Raw genomic sequence first — 16,308 nt, forward strand, 5'->3', positions numbered from 1 at the left:
GGTGCATGGGCGTAGTTGCTCCGTGGCATGTGGGATCTTCCCGGACCAGGGCTCGAACCTGTGTCCCCTGCATTGGCAGGCGGATTCTTAACCACTGCGCCACCTGGGAAGTCCCAACTTTAGTGTTTAGAATCACAGAACTCTAGAGGTGAACTGCCCTTTTAGGAGGTAAATATTTTGAAACTCATGTTACATAAACAAATTATTTCATGAAGGTGTTAAGTGCCATACTGAAGGTCACACAGATAGCGCTTCCGTTGCCCTTTTTGCACTCTACCATGTTGTCTCTCCTTTGTTATCTAAGCAATTTTCAAAAGCAGTTCTGTTCACTCTGCAGCATACTTGCTAATTTATGGTGTGATATGGTCTTTCCCGTGAAGCCCATGCTGTAGTGCCAAATAAGTGCTATGTACACACCTAGCTAACTGATTTGGCTTCCTTGTGAATGGTTCTCATGAAACCTGAACCAGTAGATTTTTGAAACTGTTAATGTGGGAAAGTTGTCACTGAATTACCTTTTAACAGAAAAAAACATATATTTTATAGAGCTCACTGGAATTTATATTTTAGGGACTAGGAGTGTCTTGCATATAGCAGATGTTCAATAACTGTTTCTATTTGTAAATAGAAATATTCAATATTCATTTATATTATCTGATTATATTCAAGCTAAATGTCCATTATAATAAATTCTAAAAGATTGTTATAATTTTTATTACTGTTTCATTGTTCCAGTTACCTGTGTAGCACTTAGAAAGAATTATAGAGAGCTTTTCTTTAATTGTGTTTGACCTATGTAATAAAATCCAGATTATCAATATGCAAAATATTTAGACTTTTGCAAATTTATTTTGTGTCCACTTTCCTTAGCATGGGGTTTTCTATTGTCCAAATGCTGGGCCTTTATCTAGCAGGTACCAAGTTGGTCTTGGAGCATCTTTTGAGTCTTTTCCTCCCAGTTGGCAGCAGGGAAGAAACCAGTAGTAAATCAGGTCCAAACAAGGCTACACATTGCATTTGGTTATTTCTCTTTTCTGTGATACAGACTTAAGTATTCTTAACTTGGAATCTATAGATAAACTTCAACTGTATTCAAATTTCAAATGCCATTGAAATTTATTACAAAAGCTTGTGTATGTACGTTTTTCTGGGTAGGGGATCATAGCATTTATCCAATTCTAATATGGTTCTGTAATACAAAGTATGTTAGAAACCACTGATGCAGACTTTGTGAAGTCAGTGAACAGGTTGAAATAGTCTCATATGTGAAGGCTTCTGAAGTACATCTAAACTGTAGTCATTACTTCTATGCTTTAGGTCAGCTGAGCATATAAGAAAGAATGTAATAGCTTCAACTTTTGTATTTTGGGTTTTTTGAATTAAAAAAAGTATAAATTGCTGGAATATACTTGATAATTTCCACTAAACTAGGTGTATTAAAGTAAATTGCTAATATTTGACATACTTCTAATTACTATATACTTGGGGTTTTTTTTTAGCTAAAAATAATATGGATGAAAATATGGATGAATCAGATAGAAGAAAAAGTCCACGAAGTCCAAAAAAAATAAAAACAGAGTTTGATTCTGAGAAAGGCGAGGTAAAAGATTCAGATGCTACAAAAGGAGCCGACCAAAGTGAAATGGACATTTCAAAGGTTACTGAGAAGAAGGACCAAGGTAAGGGGAGAAGAGTGTGGAGGGCAGCCTGGGGGTGATAAGAAAGCACTGGATCTAGTTCGCACAGCAGGAAAGGTACTGCAATGCCTCTTTGATAATAGCATTATTGAAACATGATTCATATGCCATATAACTCACCCACTTACAGTGTACAATTCAGTAGTTTTTACTATATTCACAGAGTTGTTCATCTATCACCATACTCAATTTTAGAACATTTTTCATCACCCAAAAAGAAACCTCATACCCACTAGCAGTCAGTCCTCCCTAAATCCCAATCTACTTTCTGTCTCTATGGATTTGCCTGTTTTGGACATTCCATATAAATGGAATCAGGTAGTATGTGGTCCTTTGTGTCTGGCTTCTTTCACTTAGCATGTTTTCAGATTTCATCCATGTATCAATACTTCATTCCTTTTTATTTACAAATGATATTCTATTGTATGGATACGTCATGTTATGTTTATCCATTCATGGTGGACATTTGGGTTGTTTCTCTTTGGCTATTAAGAATAATGGAAATATGAACATTCATGTACACGTTTTTATATGGACATATGTTTTCATTTCTCTTGGGTAAATACGTAGGGGTGGAATTGCTGGATCAAGAGATAACTGTATGTTCAGTCTTTTGAGGAACTTACATTGACTTTTGTGAAAAGTTGTTTTTTTAAAAACTAGATAAGTTAGATAATGCATGAGGCTTAATATGTTTTATAACCATAAAATAACCATAAAATACTCTGTACAAAATCTTATGTGAAGGTACTGGTATATGCAATAGCTATCACATACTAAGTTATTTTTCCTTGTGGCATTCCATCATTTTTAGATACTAGGAATCAGAATATTTAAATATTTGGAATGTATGTGTTTTTTAACCTTTTATAAAGTTTAGCCCTGTCCATTGACCTATTTTAATCATATCAGGAACTTTTAAATATATAGCTATTTATAGTTAAGGTTTTGAGTAAAAATCATAAAAACTGGTATTTTTTAAAGTGAAAATATTATCATGAATTCCACATTTCAGACTAAAAATTACATTTATATAAATGTCTTTGTTTCACAGATGTAAAAGAAGTTTTAGACTCTGACAATGATAAATCCTTTAAGGAAGAACCGATGGAAATAGATGATGATGTGAAAACAGAGTCACATATAAATTGTCAGGAAAGTTCTCAAGTAGATGTGGTCAATGTCAGTGAGGGTTTTCATCTAAGGACTAGTTATAAAAAGAAAATCAAATCATCCAAACTAGATGGACTTCTTGAAAGGAGAATTAAACAGTTTACACTGGAAGAAAAACAACGCCACGAGAAAATGAAGTTGGAGGGTGGAATTAAGGGTATAGGAAAGACCTGCACAAGTTCTTCGAAAAGTCTGTCTGAATCACCAGTAATAACAAAAGTAAAAGAAGGGTGTCAAAGTGACTTGCTTACACAAGAACAGAGCTCTAATGCAAGTAACGATAAATCTGAAGGCTTGATTCGGGGATGTTCACAAAATGATTCCTCAATTCTTGGAATCAGTGATCCTGATCATACAACAAACAAACTTTATTCAAAAGATCAAATGCTAGATGATGCCTCCATTCAGAGCGCAGAGACAAACTGTCAGAAACAAAATTCTGTTCGAAATGACGTAAATGAGAGTCTCTCTGACCCTGCCAGTAAAGGCCAGGAGCCCAGTAAGATTAAAACAAAAGGAAGTGATTTTCTCATTGATGACGCTAAACTAGCCAGTGCAGGTGAAATTGGTACTTTGATCTATAAGAACAAAAAACCACTCATACAGGAAGATAATGACACCATTGTGTCTCCTTCCCAGAGCCCTTTACTTCCATCAGTACCTAAAAGTACTGATGATAGAGATATCCCATCTCTGTCAAAAGCAATAGACTTTGAAGGAAAATTGGGATGTGATTCTGAATATAATAGCACTTTGGAAAATAGTTCTGATACTATGTCTATTCAAGACAGCAGTGAAGAAGATATGATTGTTCAGAATAGCAATGAAAGTATTTCTGAACAGTTAATAACTCAAGAACAAGGTAGTGAAGGCTTAGAACCATTGAAACATGAGTTTGTTTCAGATAAGACCACTGGAAACTGTGGCGACAGGCTGCAGGCTAAGGTAAATGAAGCAAATGGTAAAAAAACAAGTCAAGATCAGAAATTAGAGGAGAGACCACTTAATAAATGTATCGATCAAATCAATCTGAAAAGTGTCACTGACAAAAAGAATAATGAAAACCGAGAGTCTGAAAAGAAAGGACAGAAAGCAAGTACCTTTCAAATAAATGGAAAAGATAATAAACCTAAAGTATATTTGAAAGGTGAATGCTTGAAAGACATTTCTGAGAGTAAAGTAGGAAGTTGTGACATTGAACCAAAGGTTAATAATATAAATAAAATAATTCCTGAAAATGATATTAAGTCTTTGACTGTTAAAGAATCTGCTGTAAAGCCATTCATGAATGGTGATGTCATCATGGAAGATTTTAATGAAAAAAACAACTTGGAAACAAAATCATGTTTACTGAGGTCTTCGGATACTGAAGGCAACTACCAAGATCGCCTAGAGACCCTGCCATCAACCAAACAGTCTGAGGGTACCCAAGCTACCACGCCTCTGCCATCTTGTCCAGAAAGCAGCAGTTCAGCCAATCAGGAAGAAGACATGGAAATTGAAACCTGCGAAGTTAAGAAAGTTACTTCGTCTCCTGTTACTTCTGGAGAGGACTCTAACTTCAGTAATGATTTTATTGATGAAAATGGCCCGCCCACCAACAAAGATGAAAATGTCAATGGAGAATCTAAAAGAAAAACAGTCATCACAGAAGTCACCACCATGACGTCCACAGTAGCCACAGAATCAAAAACCGTAATTAAGGTAGCAAAAGTTGATAAGCAGACTGTGGTCTCTTCCACAGAAAATTGTGCCAAGTCCACTGTCACAACCACCACTACAACAGTAACAAAGCTTTCCACGCCCTCCACAGGCAGCAGTGTGGACATAATCTCTGTGAAGGAGCAGAGCAAAACTGTGGTCACCACGACAGTGACAGACTCACTGACCACCGCAGGAGGCACTCTGGTAACATCTATGACCGTGAGCAAAGAATATTCCACAAGAGACAAAGTGAAACTCATGAAGTTTTCAAGACCCAAGAAGACTCGTTCAGGTACAGCTCTGCCATCGTACAGAAAGTTCATCACCAAGAGCAGCAAGAAGAGCATATTTGTTTTGCCCAATGATGACCTAAAAAAATTGGCCAGAAAAGGAGGAATCCGAGAAGTCCCTTATTTTAATTATAATGCAAAACCTGCCTTGGATATATGGCCATATCCTTCTCCTAGACCAACCTTTGGTATCACTTGGAGGTATGTACTTTAAAATGCATTTGGGGGAGGGAGAAAGTTTTTAAAGAATTATCTAATAAAAATATCTCATTTATGAGATAACAGAAATAAGACAGGGAAATATATATTTAATGGGCAAAGTTAGTAATGGAAATAAGATACAGAGAGGTTTTAACTCGGCCAGCTGGTGGGTACTAAAGTTTACTTAGGGAAAAATGTTTAAAGACTGAAAATGTAAGCGAATCCTTTAAAATGAAATTCAGCTTCACTTTTCACAAGACAAAAGAAATGTGTCAAACATAGTTGTTGGTCTAACCTCCCAAGTTATTGCCATGTGTTTGCTTTGGGAGTGAGATAATCACAGAATTGGATAATCACCAACTTTCTGGAATGTTTGTATTTTATTTCTATTAGGTAATTCATAAAAACATAAGACATAGGAAACATGCCTGTAAATCACACAAGGTTCATCATAATGTAGGAAATCTTCTTGATGTAATTTGTTTGCATGATAGGCATTTGTTTTGGAGTTCTCTGTTATTTATGTGAGAAAAGATAGTCTGAGATGTCTTAGGGAGTTTCTTTAAACCCAGAAATAGTCTTAATTTAAAAGTTTCTGGGCATTAAGCTTTGGGGATAAATTATAAGTACGTAGAGTTGGCAGTTGTAAGATCATGTAGTTTTAAATTGGGAAAGGATCTTAGAAATTCGTATCTTTTTTAGATGCATAATAATTTGCCTCTGGTCCCAGAGGGACTGAGTTAGGAATAGTGCCTGGTTTTCCTAAATCCCAGTCCAGTACTTTATCTTCTATATCACATTTCACGTATTTGTCCTTGCTTTGTGCTTTTCCATGTCCTTGTCTTTTTATCTTTTCACCCTTAAAATTGAAAAGGATGGAACATGAACATTGAAAACATAAGAGTTCTGTGGGACATGCTCAGAAACTAGGAACGGTCTTGTTTGCAGTGAGATTTCGCTAGGATCCTCAAGTTCATGACGTCAGCAGGTTCCTGAGCAGACTCCATTTCACTTTAGGCTTCATTTCTGTGTGTCTTTAGTATGGTTCCTTTAAGTTGAAATCATACTTTTCCTGTTTTCTTTATATTACAATTAGCTAGTATTAAAAAAAAAAGACTGTAAATGAGTACTCTCTATAAAGGAATTAATTAATATGACCAGTCATAGTTGGTTTGACCAAGTTTTTAATAACTCATCTTTTGATTTGAATTAAAATATCATCACTCCATTACACATTCAATAGAGACAGCTGAAAAGTACAATTTCTCTGCAGGGCCTGCAATGAAGGATTTGCAGAATCCTGCAGGGAATCAAGGAACTCTTCATTACAGTTCATGGATTTGTAGGATTACTCTGCACTTTTCTGCTTTCTTCATTGAGAGCGGTCCCAAAATGTATCCTTGACTGTCCTGCAGGTAACTTCTTTCCCACTGGAAAAGTTACTATGTACAAATACTTTAATGAAAGTGACCTGGCAGTTGTGGAGGCCGACCTTTCTGCTCTTTTCTATTCTGTAAATGGAAGGTAGGCTTGACTGCGAAGCACTTTTCTCTGAACCAGTTCTGTTCACGTGTTGCCCAGGGCCCTTTTCTGCACGGCTGGGTTTCAGAAACCTTGTATTGTTATGTTTTAATATGCACTGGGGGCACAGTTTTTATCTGTTTAGTTAATTTCTCATTTTTTAATGGAAGGAAGTACCTTCCTGTATGTTTTAAACAGATACTGCCTTCAGATATATGCTAACGTCTTAATTTGCTGAGGTTGAGAGAAACATAATCCCTTCTATCTAACGGAGGCATGGGTAAAAATGTAAATTATTCTTGACTTTAGAATGCATTTTTAAAAAAGGTATCGCTATAAAAACCATGCATGTGAAATGCATTTTTCTACTCACACTTGAATAAAATATGTCTGATGCTTAGAGTAGGTGCTAAGAATGCCAAAGGCGCATGTTTGGTCTTTATTAAATTTAACATTAAGGCTGAGCAGTATTGATAAAGTGAAACTTGTCTCATTGACTCATTAGGGCCTCTTTTTCCCTCCACACTGTCCATTCCCTTACTCCCTTTTCCCCAGGCCCTGATTCTGTGTTTCATGATCACTTTGAACCAGTAGTTTTCTCCATGGTGCTGTCAGAAGGATCCTCCTAAAATGCAGACCTATCCTGTGAATGTTCTGACTGAGCTGAGCAGGCATTTAAAGTGGATGTGTTAACCACCACAGGACTGGGAAGGGGAAAGCGTTTGTCACCTGTCCACCACGTCTATGAGAAGTACTCCCCTTTATAACCCATGCAGAACTGGCTGCATTGCAGAGATCTCGGTATAGACGGCCGCTGACACTCTTTAATCCTTCCATTCGGTGCAGCACATTTTGGCTTCTGCCTTCTTCTCTCGTGCCAGCTTCATCTCTCGCTGCACCTTCACACCCCTTCCCTCCAGCCAGAGTACACCGGATGTGGTTTTCAGGAAGAAGTGTGTGCTTTTGTACACCTTCCTCCTCAGCGCATGTGTGCCCCCTTGCCTTTAGTCAGCCGCCCCCTCACCCTTGTCCTCTGAGGCTCCAGCAAAGCTCTCATCCCCATCCCTGGGCCCAATCAGGTACCACTCCCTTGTGCTTTCCTCTGTTACAGCTCCTGAGGATGCAGGAAGACATTATAATTCACTTCTGTGTCCCCAGCTCCTTTCACTTAGTTTAACACATAGAAGAAACTCAAGTATTTTTTGAATGAATAAATGAATGGACACGCTCTAATGCATGAGATGTGTTCCCCACCTGGTGTTGTTTCCATTGTAAAATAGAGAAGCTTTCAAGTTGTTGTTTGTTGAGAGTGATTGGAGGAAGAAGAGAGAGAATGAGAAACAACTCTCTTTCCAAATAAATATTCATTTGTTTTCTCCCATGAGTCCAAAGTTCCCTAGGCATTTCTTTAGGGTGTGATCTGAAAGTGACAGACACTTTCCCCCTCTAAGGACATCCTTGCACTGATTAACATTTGCCCTCTAATTTAAGAACCCTTTGTCCAGGTCAGAGGATTCACAGGGTGATAGCACAACAAAGAAAATAATGGTGTCACAGCTGGAGAGGGGAAATTAAGAAGTTGCAGCAACTTTTTGGCTAGAGCTTTCTCTTTCTCACGTTGTTTGCTTTTCTAACTTAACATTAAGAATAGAAAGCATTGCTTTTCAAATATAAATTGTCTAAGACTTACCTTGTATACCTCTATTAGAGGAGGAAATTATTTCGTTTCATAGGCTTTCCCTACAGTACAATCAATCAGTATATTCATTTAAGTATGTGGAAACGTCAATAAAATATTTAATTATACAAAACCACTAATAGAGAATTGACAGCCTAGGGCTGCTTTATAATGTTCTATGGTTAACTCCATTTTAAGACATGATGTTCATTGCAGTTGTAAATTCATTCTGAAATGTGTTTTTAATATTATTTTTAAAAGAATATCTAATATGTTCAATAACTTTGTATACAGTGTTTAGAAAAAACCTGAACACAAAGATTCCTTTGTCTCCTGACTAGTAACTAACATAGTAATGTCCTTTTTTATTATTCATTGTATCATAGGATTCTAAAACTACACCAATGTTGTTAAAGTAACGTTAGTATTAGCAGCATTCATCATCCAGTACTTTGTGTTTTGCAGAACCACCATTTCAGTACAAAATTTCTGTCCATCTGGAAAGGTCTTACTGGATTTGCGAGGTCTTTCTGTTTTGCTTTTTGAGAAAATTGAAACATTTTCAGTTTGTTTCAGCAAAAATCAGTTAAGATTTTATTCTTCAGATCACTTATCATATTGTCACACAATTATTTATTTCTCCATATATGCTCTCATTCATAATTTTCTAACACATATTTTAGAATTAGGCTAAATTTATAAAATCTCTGTAAATTGTTGCCATATCAGTCTTACAATGAAATATGCTTTGTTTTACATATTTATATGGCATTTGAGGTAACTATAGCCCCTTTGTGAATTGTTAGATGCATGTCATGCCTGGGAACAAAAAAGTTCTTTTATTAAGGGACATATAATAACCAAAGTGCTTATAAAGCCATATGATAAATATTGAAGTCACAATGAGGACAAAAAACAATCCTTCAGTTTAGTAGAGAGAGAGAGAGAGAGAGAGTGTGTGTGTGTGTGTGTGTGTTTGTGTGTGTGTGTATACATACATCGTTTTTCTTGGGTTTTTCTTTCAGGTATAGACTTCAGACTGTGAAGTCCTTAGCTGGAGTGAGTCTTATGTTGCGGTTACTGTGGGCAAGTCTGAGATGGGATGACATGGCAGCCAAGGCTCCTCCAGGAGGAGGGACTACACGGACAGGTAGCGGTTTTTTATTTTCGAATTTAAGTTTAAAAGAGAAAAATCTCTTGACAGTTCACTTCATTTTAAGCATGTCTGTTATTTATTAAAATATAGTGCTAGTATTTTAAAAACAAGGCTTTGGTCAAGTTTAGCAACACATGCTATAAAATCCTGGGGGCCGGGCAGGGGCGTTTCACATTATAAGGGTAGTCACTAATGTGTGAACCAGTGTGAATTTTTAAAAGATATTTCTTACCGCACAGTATAAATCATTTAAATTGGGACATCTGGAACCCTGTGCTTGCTGCTGCTCTCCTAGGGTTTTTATTATTTTGACCGAATTTTGCCACCAGGAACTAAGCTGTGCCCAAACAGCATTTTGCTCAGTTGAGAAATTTTCAGTGACGAAGAAACTCAGTATTGTTGCAATCTAGTGATGGTCCTGCAGCTGTTCATTAAGGAAATGTTTCCAAAGGTTTAGTTTTTTTTTTTTGCGGTACGCGGGCCTCTCCTGTTGCGGAGCGCAGGCTCCGGACGCACAGGCTCAGCGGCCATGGTTCACGGGCCCAGCTGCTCCGCGGCACGTGGGATCCTCCCGGACCGGGGCACGAACCCGTATCCCCTGCATCGGCAGGCGGACTCTCAACCACTGCACCACCAAGGGAAGCCCCTAGTCTCTTTTTTAAAGTACCAGATGTTGTACCTTTTTATTCTCTGAATATTTGGGGCGGTTATTAATACTATGTGAATTAAATCACCATAGAAACATCTGAAACTGAAATCACAACAACAGAAATAATTAAGAGGCGAGATGTTGGTCCTTATGGCATTCGATCTGAATATTGTATCAGGAAAATCATCTGCCCCATTGGAGTTCCAGAAGCACCAAAAGGTAAGGAGTAGAAAGAAGTCTTTTCTTTTATTATTTACCTGTTAGCCATATCTTTTATGAATTGAAGTTTGGTTATAATTGTTTCTTTAACTCTTTATTCAACTTCTGAAAAAAATACTTTTTCATCACAAACTATTCTGTTTTTAAAATGATATTTAATCAGTAAACATAGCAAAATTCCACTAGACACACAGTGATGCCTACAGTCATGGTACCAGGCAGAGGAAGGGTACAAATACCTCTTTTATCAGTAATTAAAGATATGGAGCAGTGGTTGACACCAGACCGTCAGCTCCAAGACTCAAGCCTTTGAGTCTGTCTGGTTGTAGTCCTGGAACCTGCTGTAGAATCTGACACATAAGTGGTCAGTGAAGATTTGTTGACTCAAGGCTTCAAGCTATTGTGTAATACTTCAGTGCTCAGGGTAGAAGTAACCTAAGAGGCATAAAGAGTTATTCAGGAAACATTTATAGACACCTACATGGTAGGCCTTAGGTGGCAAATACATAGAACAGTGGAATCCAGCCCCTATTCTAAAGGAAGCAAAGAAAAGGTATAATAATTCTATACTTGAGAATCAAAATTATTAACACTAAGAAGAGTCCAGTAAGGTGTCCAGATTCAAGATATATAATTTGACAAAAATAAATAATTTTATTTTACCTGTGTAGTAAAAATACTTAGGGGAACAACTATGAAGAAACGTGTAAAAAGAAGATGCTGTCTATAAATAGAAGCTTACTATTTTATAGAAGTTAATTGTCCCCAAATGGATAAATTTAATTTTTTTGAATCTTGATTGAATCAACTCAAAAGCCCATCTTGGAGAATAAATGAGAATGGCTTTTTTGAAAAGAGTAACAATAAGGGGGTAGCTGCCCTAATAGATGTTGAAATATTAGTATAACTAAAACAATGTCCTGGAACAGGAATAGACAGCTCAGTTGATAGGCAAAGACACACAGATGGAAGAAGGCGTTCCTGACCAGTCGTCAGTCTTGACTCCACAGCCGTTGATGCAAACCACTGCTGTCTCCTTGAATCACTTTTCTTTTCTTGTATCACTTCATACAGTCCAGGTCCTGCTGCTGTTTCAGTTTCCTTCTGTTGCTTGCCTGTGATTCTACTGCTTCCCTCTTCCCTGAACATATGGGAAGGTTCAATGCTTGTCTGTCCCTACTTTTTATTTTTAGAATCTTATCACTGGAGATTATATCTATTCTTAATAGTTTCCGATCCCTCCTTTACATTAGTTAAGTCTCCAGTCCCTCTTCTCGGTGCCCTGATAGGGAAATACAGATCACCAGAGTTGTACATTTCAAGGACACCCAGCCCAGCTGGGAGGAACACGCTACGCTTCTTGAAGAAGGTTGTATCCACATTGCGGTCTGAAGGATGAATTAGGTACCAGTCAAATGAGGGAGAAGGAGGCTAGGAGTAGTGTTCCAGGCAGAGGGAACAGGCTGTGGAAAGGCTAATAGGGCTTTTATATCAGGGGCCAGCAAACCATGAGCTTTGACCCACCATCTGCTTTTGTTAATAAAGTTTGATTGGAACACAGCCACACTTTCTGACTTATGTATTGTCTTTGGCTCCTTTTATGATACGGAGTTGAGGAGTTGTAGTAGAGACCATCTGGCCTGCATAGTCTAAAGTATTTACCATCTGGCCCTTTAAGAAAATGTTTGCCAATCCCTGCTTTTCATGATATAAGAGAAGATGCCAGAAGTACTATAATTTAGAAGCTATATTGCTTAAAATACTCCGATTTCTTTTCCAAAGAAACACCTACGCCTCAGAGGAAAGGCCTTCGATCGAGTGCATTGCGGCCAAAGAGACCAGAAACGCCCAAGCAAACTGGCCCTGTTATTATTGAAACCTGGGTAGCAGAGGAAGAGTTGGAATTATGGGAGATCAGGGCGTTTGCTGAGAGGTAAGGAAATGGTTTATATGTGATCAGATGCTGAAGATTTTTATCACTTCAGAATTAAAGAATTACCCCTTTAATAGTTTATTCGATATGTCCTAATTTTGCTCCACCTTTTAATTCTCTAGCTGTGTATCATTTATTAACGTCCTCTTTCTAATTTTTATGAGTTATTATCTACTTGTCAATTTTGAATTACCTTAATTTAAATGTTTTATTTTTAAATTGAAATAATTTTATACTTTTTGTATGATGTGGAACTTAACCAGATTTCACTTAATATTAGATGCCAGATGCCTAGTAGGATACAGGCATACTCATTTTATTGCGCTTCACAAATACTGTGGTTTTTACAAGCTGAAGACTTGTGGCAACTCTGCATTGAGAAAGTCTGTAGGCACCATTTCCCCAACAGCATTTGCTTACTTTGTGTCTGTGTGTCACATTTTGGTAATTCTCACAGTATTTCAAAACTTTTCATTATTATTATATTTGTTATGATGATCTATGATCAGTGATCTTTGATGTTACTACTACGACTCACTGAAAGCTCAGATGATTGTTAGCATTTTTTAGCAATAAAGTATTTTTTAAATTAAGGTATGTACTTTTTTTTTTTAGACATGATGTTATTGCACACTTAGTAGACTACAGTATAGTGTAAACATCACTTTTATATGCACTGGGAAACCAGAAAAATCATGTGACTCACTTCATTGCGACATTTGCTTTATTGCAGTGATCTGGAACCAAACCCACAATATCTATGAGGTATGCCTGTAGTTTCTGATAAATTCCTCCTTTCTTTCCCTGCAGAGTGGAGAAAGAAAAGGCACAAGCAGTTGAGCAACAGGCTAAGGTTAGTGAACAGAAGAAGGCAGAGGACTTCAAGGCCCAAATGGAGGCTCATCTCAAACAGCAGCGATTGGCTGCCCAGCAGGTGGGGGAGTTGGTACCAGTCCCACCTGGCAGCGAATTGACATTTTTAGCCAAATTTGTGCACACTAAAAGCACAGTAATTTTATATTCATGTGGTTTTATTTTTACGTGTATCTCATATATATCTTAATTTCAGTACTTGAAAATAGCTCTGTGGATATACCAAGCTTTGGTTTTGCAAAAAGTGTACACATTTGAAGAACAATGTTTGAAGTATAATTTCTCTTATTTATTATATTTATAATTCAAAGGGTAGTTTCTAAATATAATTTTTTCCTGTAAAATTCCAATCCGTAAAATCTCTGTAGTCTATGAAAAAGTGAGTTCTACTAAAAGTATAAGTTTGTTGTAATTGGTGGTCATCAGGCTACTGTGGTCTCTTAGTATTTCCATACTGTGATGTATCATATGTGCCTGACGATTTAGGGACCCAAATAAAAGATAATTACCCCTTCCTTCTAATAAGAAGATACTATGAAAGTTTTTAGCCAAACTTGAATATATAAACTTTCAGGATATTGATAAAATAGAAATAGATAAAATAGGTATCATTAACTTAGTTACACATAACTTACGTAAAAACTACATATTACATAAATAAATCAGACTCATTTCCTCATGTTTTACCTTTTCCCTCATATTTTATAAAATATTTTTTCAAGTTCTTGTATATTTTACAGTGGTTACTATAGGTCATCTTCACTTAGATCAAAGTTTGAGATAACAGCACTTCTGGATTTTGTCTATCTCTCCACTCATAGAAAGAGTGGCTAGTTGTTTTGTTTTTCATTTTATGGATGTGTTTTGTCATCTCTACAATGTAACCCAAGGTATTACTTTTTGGGGGGGCCAGGGGGTCAATTTCTTTAATTTGATAATGAGCTTTTCTCTGGCAGTTGAAAGTCAGAACCTGAACTTGGTGATGTATTACCTCTCTGAGTCCCCCAAGAACATTGTATTCTTTGCTTTTCCTATGTGTGTCAGTTTCTCAGGTGATGGACATGCACCTGTATATAGCTTAATTGAACAGAGCAGTATATACTTAATCTATATATTACTTCAGAATTTTAATTTAGGGGCTTCCCTGGTGGTGCAGTGGTTGAGAGTCCGCCTGCCGATGCAGGGGACACGGGTTCGTGCCCCGGTCTGGGAAGATCCAGCATGTCGCGGAGTGGCTGGGCGTGTGAGCCATGGCCACTGAGCCTGCACGTCCGGAGCCTGTGCTCCGCAATGGGAGAGGCCACAACAGTGAGAGGCCCGCATACGAAAACAAAAAACAGACAAACAAAAAAATTTATTTAAAATATCTTTCTCAAAACAAGTCAATCTTCATTTTAATGTTTTCCAAATTTAGCAATGAAGATGATCGAAACTTTTTTTTCCATGCAAAAATTGAGAAATAATGACAGCTAGAGTTTAATGACAAACTTGCCATTTTGAACATGTGTACAAACCCAGCAGATTTTGTGGACATGTCAAACCTGTGATTTTTTTCCCCCTGTAATTTTTTAAAATTTTTTATACAATTTTTAAAGGTTGCACTCCATTTACAGTTATTACAAAATATTGGCTATATTTCCCATAGTCAACATTTCCAATTTTTGAAGGCATAGCCCCAGAAAATACCTATGGGTTTAGTTGTTTTGTTTTTCTTGCCTCCTTTATTTATTTCTTTTTTTTTCCTTTTTTTTTTTTTTTTTTTTTTTTTTTTTGCGGTACGCGGGCCTCTCACTGTTGTGGCCTCTCCCATTGGGGAGCACAGGCTCCGGACGCACAGGCTCAGCAGCCATGGCTCACGGGCCCAGCCGCTCTGCGGCATGTGGGATCCTCCTAGACTGGGGCACGAACCCGTGTCCCCTGCATCGGCAGGCAGACTCTCAACCACTGCGCCACCAGGGAAGCCCACCTCCTTTATTTTTTAACTGATCCAATTGGATGACATTTCCAAGAATCCAAAACTAAGCTCCTTTTCTTCTTTTTTTTTTTAAATATAAATTTATTTATTTATTTATTTTTGGCTACGTTGGGTCTTTGTTGCTGCGTGCAGGTTTTCTCTACTTGCAGCTAGTGGGGGCTACTCTTCGTTGCGGTGCGCGAGCTTCTCATTGCGGTGGCTTCTCTTGTTGCGGAGCACGGGCTCTAGGCGCACGGGCTTCAGTAGTTGTGGCTTGTGGGCTCTAGAGTGCAGGCTCAGTAGTTGTGGCACATGGGCTTAGTTGCTCCGCAGCATGTGGGATCTTCCCAGACCAGGGCTCGAACCCGTGTCCCCTGCATTGGCAGGCAGATTCTCAACCACTGCGCCACCAGGGAAGCCCTCATTTTCTTCTGAGCAATGAGAAATTATGTAAAATACCTCACATTATTTTAAGGCATAGAGGACAAAAACAAAAGTAACAGTAAAAAGACTAGGTATGCTGTCTTTGGTGAGCAGTGTTTGATGGCAAGAAATAGTTCAGCATTGGAATTTGATCTTCGTACACAACTCAGCTCCAGCATTTACTAGCTCTGTGACCTTGGGCTAGTTTTACAACCTCTCTAAGTCTCAGTTTCCTCATCTTTAAATCACAGTACCAGCAACTTTATTGGGTTGGTCCAAGAATTAAATAAGATAATGAAGGGGTAAAGGGCTTGCCACCAGGTTTGTAGTCAGTGCCAGCTGTAGGTTTTTGTTTGTTTGTTTTAACATCTTTATTGGAGTATAATTGCTTTACAATGGTGTGTTCGTTTCTGCTTTATAAGAAAGTGAACCAGCTATACATATACATATATCCCATATCTCCTCCCTCTTGCATCTCCCTCCCACCCTCCCTATCACACCCCTCTAGGTGGTCACAAAGCACTGAGCTGATCACCCTGTGCTGTGTGGCTGCTTCCCACTAGCTGTCTATTTTACATTTGGTAGTATATATATATGTGCATGCCACTCTCTCACTTCGTCCCAGCTTACCCTTCCCCCTCCCCGTGTCCTCAAGTCCATTCTCTATGTCTGCATCTTTATTCCTGTCCTTCCCCTAGGTTCTTCAGAACCAGGAAAACTGGACAGCTACATGTAAAGAATGAAATTAGAACACTCCATAACACCATACACAAAAATAAACTCAAAATGGATTAAAGACCTAAATGTAAGGCCAGACACTATAAAACTCTTAGAGGA

The 16,308-nt window shown here is 37.8% G+C and overlaps 1 protein-coding gene across 11 annotated transcripts in view; it reads left to right on the forward strand.

The window, feature by feature from the left end:
- The window catches only part of BPTF (bromodomain PHD finger transcription factor), a gene marked incomplete at its 5' end in the record, with an annotated part of 140,514 nt that overhangs the window by 81,996 nt on the left and 42,210 nt on the right, over positions 1–16,308 (forward strand). For 7 of the 11 annotated variants that reach the window (XM_082860459.1, XM_082860457.1, XM_082860462.1 and 4 more), the window contains 6 exons: positions 1,500–1,679; positions 2,752–5,065; positions 9,290–9,414; positions 10,160–10,288; positions 12,071–12,221; positions 13,032–13,074. In XM_082860459.1, coding sequence (XP_082716585.1) covers positions 1,500–1,679; positions 2,752–5,065; positions 9,290–9,414; positions 10,160–10,288; positions 12,071–12,221; positions 13,032–13,074 — 2,942 coding nt within the window. Of the gene's footprint in view, positions 1–1,499; positions 1,680–2,751; positions 5,066–9,289; positions 9,415–10,159; positions 10,289–12,070; positions 12,222–13,031; positions 13,156–16,308 lie in introns of all 11 variants that reach the window. The other 4 variants (XM_082860455.1, XM_082860461.1, XM_082860460.1 and 1 more) reach the window with 1 other exon arrangement.

The sequence above is a fragment of the Leucopleurus acutus genome, assembly GCF_964270905.1.
Source record: "Leucopleurus acutus genome assembly, chromosome: 19".
Lineage (NCBI taxonomy): Eukaryota > Metazoa > Chordata > Mammalia > Artiodactyla > Delphinidae > Leucopleurus > Leucopleurus acutus.